This window comes from Euleptes europaea, chromosome 5 (genome assembly GCF_029931775.1).
Source record: "Euleptes europaea isolate rEulEur1 chromosome 5, rEulEur1.hap1, whole genome shotgun sequence".
In the NCBI taxonomy this organism is placed as follows: domain Eukaryota; kingdom Metazoa; phylum Chordata; class Lepidosauria; order Squamata; family Sphaerodactylidae; genus Euleptes; species Euleptes europaea.
Window position 1 is genome coordinate 44693649 of NC_079316.1, and position 8554 is coordinate 44702202.

The following is an 8554-nucleotide window of genomic DNA, read 5'->3' on the forward strand; positions in this document are numbered from 1 at the left end:
ATGGTACAACTCAGGTGAGCATCCTGAGGCATCAGTTTGGAAGATGAAGACCAGAAGCCTGGGGCCTCTGTGCCTTCATAGACCAGGGACAGGAACCCCTTGAGGTGTGCCACTGTCCTTGACCCATTGACCTCATGGCTAAGGGGATTGGACATGGCGCACCTCCCTTGAGCACTAAAGATGGCTTGTCAAGGAGGAGCATGAGCCATACCCATGTGACAACTCAGGGCTTGGAGCCAGGGTGGCCTCACCTGTAAGATCAGGGATGCACAAAACAGAGGAGGCCTGACTCCTCTGCATCCCACCAATTGGCCCACACAGCAATTAGCTCTGGGGTTTTGGCCTGTGTGTGCTGCAGATCCCTCTTGAGCAATGAAAATAAAGTTGGCCCTTTGATTATCCCAGCTTATGGAGCTGGCTCTCCTTATTCCACATCCACGGACAAAAGGATTTCACCAACTGTTTTAGCTAGAAGCAAGTTAACTTGTATTTTAGCCTTCAAGGAGTCACAAAACTCTTTGTTGTTTTACCCTATGCGAGTTAATGTTGTGAAAAAAGCATAAAGGAGGCATATGCTTTGGCTAGTTTTTCCTGTCTCTGAATGTCACAGGGCTGGAATCTGTGTGTAGTTGATATGAAAGAGCACACATCAGTAATAGGAAGGGAATGTTTGGAGAACATATCACACAGATGTTACCAAAATATGGCTTGGTAAGAACAGGTGCAATCCATACCACATCAGTGTTGTCAAATTTGAGATCTTTACTGGCAGGCAGATCTCTGGAAGCTGTGTACTAGCTGATTTTACATGAGGGAAGAAGGGGGGGCGCAAATATTCAGTACTTTGTTTCCCACCTCAGGAGTGTAATGGTTTAAACCAGGATTGTCAAACTCATTTGTTACAAGGGGCGGATATGATATAAATGTCACTTGGCCTGGCCATGCCTCGCCAGCCCAGATCAGGAGCAGAGACCAAAAGAATTAGTAGTAGTCCAAACAGCTTTAATCTAAGAAGAAACTACAATAGGTTTGTGCAAGCACTCTCAACTAACTGAACTGCCTACTTGAACATATGACCCTAGGGAAGGCCTTCTCATTAACACACTAGACTAATATCAGGAAATATATTGAAATTAAAGGTTCTACCACAACACCCTTCCTTGCCTAGCCCTGTGGCTCTGATCTGAATTGTCTCCTGTGGCTACTTTTTAGGGTCAAAAATATATAAGGAGATGGTCATCACTTTTGATATAACATACACTTTACATTATCATAATTCCTACCATCTATCAGCTCCCATTAGAGAAGGCCTTCCCCAGATTTGTTTCTGTTCCCAGATGGAATGGTTAATTGACTGGATTGGCTTGTTTTTGTTTGGATGGGGTAAAGGACAGGAGGAATACTTTGATGCAGATCCACTGGAGGGCTTCCACAGATGGACAAGTTCTGCCCACACAATATTACTTCCTCATACCTCCTTCCTGCTGCAGCCCTAAATGCCCACCAAATACTTTTCCTGGGGACAGGGGACTCACAGGAATAGCATTTTGGGGAGCATTTGGGGCTGCAGCTGGAGAGGGGGACAAGAAAGTCACATTCCATGGGCAGAATGCTTCCATCCACAGAAATGCTCTGGTAAATCCAAGCTCTTGGCTGGTCTCCATTTTCCATACATTGATCTGCTGCGTAGTAATGGGTTTAGAAGGGTGTAACAATGCATAGGATTACACTGATTAATCTTAGTGCTTTTGTTTTCCTTGTCTGCAGATGAAGCTCTATTGATTTTCTCAGGCTCCATCCTTTCCATTTTGTTGCAAACTTACCTAGGGTTGCCACCTCCAGCTTTGAAAATTCCTGGAGATTGGGGGGGGGGAGCTTGGGTATGCTGAGGTTTGGAGAGGGGAGGGAGCTCAGTGTGCTGGTGATACCATAGATTCTGCCTTCTTAATCTGCCATTTCTTCCAGGGAAGCTGATCTCTGTAGTCTGGAAAATCAGTTGTAATTCTAGAAGAACTCTTGGCTCCACCTGGAGGTTGGCGACTTTAAAGCCAGAATGTCAACGTCTGTTGAATTTTTAATATAACCCCAGGCATATATGTGTCACAGATGAGTTTATAATAATTTCCTTTCTCCCTTGGAACTATTTTTCTGTGCGGGGAGGGCAGCGGGAAATCATAGAATTATAGAATTCTACTGGAGAAGCAAGCTACATCCCCAGGATTCTTTGGGGAAAACAATTGCCTTTAATCAATTAACTGGCATAAAATCTACGTAAGTTTGTAACATAGACATGTCCTAACATTTGCAAATGTATGATTGCACTAGAAAATACTGACGAAATCTTGGTTCTTTTGCAGGTTTTTTCAATGTTTTTGGTGTCTTTCTTTTTGGCTGGGATTAATTTTCCTAGCAGGGTTCCTTCAGCTGGATGAAAAGATTATCAAGTAGGTCTATTTTCTTTAATAGCTACAGTAGAAAGCACAACTGATCCTGTGGGAGTTAATCTGTTTTAAGACCTTTAATATTCTTAGTAGGCTGGCCAAGATTTATATTAACTTAGGGGTGGAGGTAGGTTTAAAGGAAACTTTTAACATACTGTAGAGGTGTCAATTATGATAGCAACTTCCACTGCCCACCGCTGCTGCCCTGTCAGCCAATTAGAGAAAAATGAATTTTAAAATTGCTATTGGCTCAATGGCTTTATGCCACTTCTGGGGAAAATCCAGAAGTGACATGTGCCCCTCTAGGAATCACCAGAAACTCTATGGGTTTACCATCAAATTTCTAGGAATTCCTAGAGAGGCATGACATCACTGCTGGGTCCCCCCTGGTAGTGATGTAATGCCATTGCACTGATGGCGCCCCTGTGTCCCTGCCCCCTTAGACTCCCACTGCTGGCTGGCAACCCTATAACATAGTCACATATTTTCATTTATAGCATTATTAATAATTTTTTGGATCCAGGGATGCCTTATTCTGGAGGTATCTCACAAACCCTTCTTCAAAGCATCTGTGACCACACCATCCCTTCAAGAGTCATTCATTACCTACAAATTCCCGTTGACCAGCCTGACCTAGTTAGATACTATTAGCCCCAATGAGCTTGGGCTGGACCTAGAAGGGGAAGGGTGTACACTTTTACGTAGTTTATCCTCCATACTCTGATTACATGGAGTTTGCTGGTTTGATCAAGCTCCAGTTCACTTTGCCATCCAAGTGAACTGGAGTTTGTTAATTCCATATAACACAGGATTGTAAACCTCAATTTAATTCCAAATTAGAACCTTAGCTTGTGTAAACAAATTCCAGTTATTAATGTGCATGTATTTAAACATCATGGTGAATTGGAGCTTGATCATGCTGGGAATTTTGCATCAAATTATTTGCACTAGAGGAGGAAAGGAATGAGAAGTACACAGGAGCACAGCAACGAAGTCTTTTATGCATGGCTGTTTCCCTCGCCATCAGCCCTCCAGCGACTGTCAGAAGTTGCCTCGCTCTCCCCCTGCGTTTCCCCACGTTTTGCCCATGTTTTCAAATTTTAGATAAAACAGGTCTCTGAAAATGTGGGGAAACACGGGGAGAGCGAGGTAACCTCTGATAGTCAGAAACAACATGCATAATCAACACAAAGATCCGAAGTCGTCGGAGGGCTGACGGCGAGGGAAACAGCCATGCATTGTTTTGGATGTTAAAACAATTTGGAAGAAAAAACCTTATGTTTCCTTAGAAACAGCAAGTATTGGGCATAATGCCTTTAGCTACCTTGTCCACAGTAGCGGGAATCCAATTTAAATCTGTTGGGTTCATTGGTATGGGGTTCCATAGATCGACTGGACATTGTTCTGATGGAGCAATACTGATTTGTATCATCCAGGGATGCAAATCTCTTTGAGGTTACACAAAGGCAGCTCATATTAAAGGCTGTCCATCATATCTACAAAGAAGTGCAAAAGAGAAGGGAGACAAATATAGTAGTGACAAGTGGTGGGATCGGTAGTTTTTGAAATAAGATTAAATTGAACCATCTTCTCCATCTTTGTTCAATTTTATATTGATGCAGGCAGTGGCCTACTTTTACCCAGAACATCATACCCTGTCTACCCACCACGAATGTCATGTTCCTCAAGACACACAAAACTGCTAGCAGCACAGTCCTGAATATCCTTTTCCGCTTCTCAGAGAAACACAGACTCACTGTGGCCCTTGCAAGAGGCTCTGGTGTCCATCTGGGCTATCCTAGCCTCTTCAAAGCAGATTTTGTTGAGGAGTTCAAAACTATTGGCCAAAACTTCAGCATCATGTGCAACCACTTGAGATTTAATTTGACAGAGGTAAGAAAACAGAAGAAACCCTACATAATTGCTATTGTTTAGAACAGAGCTTCTCTGAACTGTGGGTCAGAATCAAAAAATGGGTTTAAATTCTCTATCAGGTGTTCACAAGGCTAGAAGGAATGAGGCAGCTCATGGTAAACTTAAGAGGAGATGCTGAGAGGCTTGATGGGAAATTTGGGTTTGCCTCTGCATAATGTGTGAAATGACCCTGAAATCCTGCCTGTGGCTTGGTAATGCTATATATTTATAAATTCTAAACATGGAAAATATAATATAGGTTTGTTTAGTGTTAACCAATGTGATATTTCTGCTCTTTATACTTTTCTCCAAATTGTGCAGTTAGACATTGTTCAGCCTGCATAAACCATCGATCCTCGCACTAGTTAGCCTTCCATGAAAATATAGCAGTCTCAGCGAATGACAGTGGACATCATGCTTAGTTGTGACTATGTTCATGAGGAAATTTTTGCCTGTATTGTGTATTTGTCCATTTCTGCCCACTTTCACCAGTGGGTATCACTAAACACACTTTGGCCATTTATGCTTGGTTATTAGTCTCACAATCCCCATGGGACTGCTTCAGGCTTCTTTTGAGCTATTCATGATATTTTCGATCTTCAGAAGTCACTCCGCGGCCGCCCTGCACTTGTCCCGCTGTTTCAGGAAACTGTTTTATTACTAATTTAAATTTTGCCTCCTGTGAATAGTGTGAATTTTTTCTGCCATATTTAGTTTAACAATAAAACAATAAATCTATACATAAAAATGAAGACGAGCAGCTGAGGGAAAGACACAACATTCCTTCCCCTCCCACATTCAGGCAATTAACCACTAAAATACCAGAATGGGGGGGATGGAGCACTGGGTTTTCCCCTTGGCTGCTCTTGTCTTCATTTCTATTTATAGTCATTGTTTTATCGCTAAAATAAATATGGCAGACAAAAAAATGAACAGGCTTGTGTCCTGGGTGTGATTTTCTGCTTTGTTTGTTAAAATGCTACTGGGCTCAATTTAAAAAGAATCTCTGAGATCAGGAGTGAACACAGCTGGGCAGATTACCCCCCCACACACACACACACACATCCTCTTAATGCGAGTGATTACCAATGGGCAGATGCTATGGAAATGAACCTGCCAGTGTTTTTCTGTTCTTGTAACCCCTGCATTGAGCTAGCCTGAAACAAATTGGTTGGGAGGTTTTTCCCGCCCAGAACTGTCTCTGTTTGGGCTGTAAAATGACCACGCGGTTGATAACAAATGCAAGAATCCTGCTGCAGGGCTGGTGACATATTTCAAAGAATACACTACAGCCAATTACAAAGCAGCGTTGTCAAGGGAGGGACTCAGAAGCTCCGTATTTCGCTGGGGATTAATAATGGAGTGCAAGGTACTCCTGGAAGATCTTTGGGGCAAAAAGCCCCCATGAATACAGTTTTGAAAATTCAGATCAAAAAAATGTGCATATGCTGAGTGGCAAATTTCCCCTTCCTAAATGGCCTTTCATTCTTCATTTTAGTACAAGTTTCTTATGGCATATCAACTCTACTTCTGATCCTTCACAAAATGTCTGGCCCTACATGGAGGTGACAAAAATGTGCCAAGAGAAATGAAAAGCAAGGAAGAAAACAATAAAATCTAAATAGCTAACTTAAAATACTTAAAAAGGCCTTTTGGTCTTCAGACCCAGATGTTGCCTGACCAGATTGAAACACCGAGTCCAGGTAAATTTTTAAAAGTGCCAAGTCCAAGAACAGGTATTCTGGCCATGCAAAGCCCAACCCAGATAAAAGGATGACCCAAAGGTTAGGTATCCAGAAGAGGGTGACCAAAAGGTACAAACTAGAACAGAGGATCTTGCTTTATGCCACACTGCCAGCAGTTGTCCTCATTCTGGTTGACTAATCAGGTATGTTGCCAAGACAATTACCATGTACTCCTGAAGCCTGTATGTGCTCAAAGTCAAGCAACTCACCCTCCCACCCACGGGTTCCTTGCCCTAATGAGATAAAATCTGAGGGCAAAACTCCCTCCTGGTTGCTGGCCTTGAAGCTCCTAGGCCCTATGATCTCATCTGCACCTGTGTCTGACTCCATCCCATTCCTTATCTCTCTTGAAACTGCAAGTCGTTAAGTTCCCAGAGAGATGTCTTCTATAATTTTACTGGGCCCAAAGCCTAAACCAAAGTTTTGAAAGTTAAAAAAAAAAAAAAAAAAACACCTAAAGAAAGGCCAGTTTCTTGACATTGAAGAAATTGTGATTACTTTCCCAATATGTTGCTAAGATTTGCAAGAAGCAAATTTTATTTTAAAGCAAAGCTGGAACTCTCTGCTCATCCTTCACTAGAAGTGATGCTCACTCTCATCTGTCTTTTATTAAACAGGTAAAGAAAGTAATGCCAAATGATACCTTCTATTTTTCTATCCTGAGGAACCCAATTTTATTGCTGGAATCCTCCTACGTTTACTACAAAAAAAGTTCACCAGCATTTAGAAACTCCAGAAATGTGAATGAATTTCTGTCATCTCCTTGGTCCTACTACAATCTAACTGCAAAGATTTATAACATTTATGCCAGGAACAACATGTGGTTTGACTTTGGCTATGACAACAATGCAGAGTATGATAATTACTATGTCCAGTCCACCATAAAGAACATTGAGCAAATTTTCCATCTGATACTGATTGCTGATTACTTTGATGAGTCCATGATTCTTCTGAAGAATACTTTGTGTTGGGATCTGGATGATGTGGTCTATTTTAAGCTGAACACCAGGAGCCTAGACAGTGTTCAGACCTTGACTCCGGAGAATAAGGAAAAGGTGAAAGAGTGGTGTGCATTCGATTGGGAACTTTACAAACATTTCAACAATACCTTTTGGATTAAGATTCACAAGATGATGAGTCCAGCATCTTTGTACCAGGAAGTGAAACTGCTGCAGAAGAGGCAGAAGGAACTGATGGAAACATGCCTCTCGGAGGAAACAGCAATTGATAAAAGCAAAATTAAAGACAAAAAAATGAAGCCCTATCAATCAGGGCTTGCCAGCATCTTGGGCTATAATCTCAAACAAGATTTAGACAATGTGACACTAAAAATCTGCCAAAGGATGATCATGCCTGAGATCCAATACACGTCATACCTGTACAATCAACAGTTTCCACAGAAGAAAGGAAAATCGACAGACTGATTTCCCTGTTCAGCTGATATATTTTCTAATAAGAACCATATAGGATGCTGAGGAAGAGCTTCTATATGAATGCAAGGGTTTGTTTCCCTTTTGCTAGGGTAGTTCAACAGCACTCCAGAACAGATTCAAAAACTGTCTCCCCAAACACAGAACATACTTCATTCATGTGACCAGGAGCATGAAAGTGGATGTTTAGGTAGATCCTCAGTGAATATATTATATGCTGGCATAGACTGAAGAAACCCATCAATCAAGTATCAAAACAAGTCTCAGTGGCAGAAGACACCCTGGTCCTTCACTGCTGCTATGCTGTGTGTGTGTGTTAAGTGCCGTCAAGTCGCTTCCGACTCATGGCGACCCTATGAATGAAAGTCCTCTAAAATGTCCTATCTTTGACAGCCTTGCTCAGATCTTGCAAATTGAAGGTGTGGCTTCCTTTATTGAGTCAATTCATCTCTTGTTGGGTCTTCCTCTTTTCCTGCTGCCCTCAACTTTTCCTAGCATGACTGTCTTTTCCAGTGACTCTTGTCGTCTCATGACGTGACCAAAATATGATAGCCTCAGTTTAGTTATTTTAGCTTCTAGGGTCAGTTCAGGCTTGATTTGATCTATAACCCACTGATTTGTTTTTTTTGGCAGTCCACGGAATCCGTAACACTCTCCTCCAACACCACATTTCAAAGGAATCTATTTTCTTTCTATCAGCTTTCTTCACTGTCCAGCTTTCACACCCATACATAGTAATAGGGAATACGATGGCATGAATTAATCTAGTCTTGGTGGCCAGTGACACATCCTTACACTTCAAAATATTTTCTAGCTCCTTCATGGCTGCCCTTCCCAGTCTCAATCTCCTTCTAATTTCTTGGCTGCAGTCTCCCTTTTGGTTGATGGTGGAGCCAAGGAACAGAACGTCTTCAACAACTTCAATTTCCTCATTGTCAACCTTAAAGTTGTGTAATTCTCCTGTAGTCATTACTTTTGTTTTCTTGATGTTCAGCTGCAGTCCTGCTTTGGCACTTTCTCTTTT

At 41.9% G+C, this 8554-nt stretch overlaps 1 protein-coding gene across 1 annotated transcript; it reads left to right on the forward strand.

Moving 5' to 3' along the window:
- On the forward strand, positions 1-7524 carry GAL3ST2 (galactose-3-O-sulfotransferase 2). The gene is made up of 3 exons (XM_056850418.1): positions 1-14; positions 4064-4334; positions 6718-7524. Exons 1-3 carry the CDS (start codon positions 1-3, stop codon positions 7522-7524), a joined length of 1092 nt encoding a protein of 363 aa, XP_056706396.1.
- The last annotated feature ends 1030 nt before the right edge of the window (positions 7525-8554 follow it).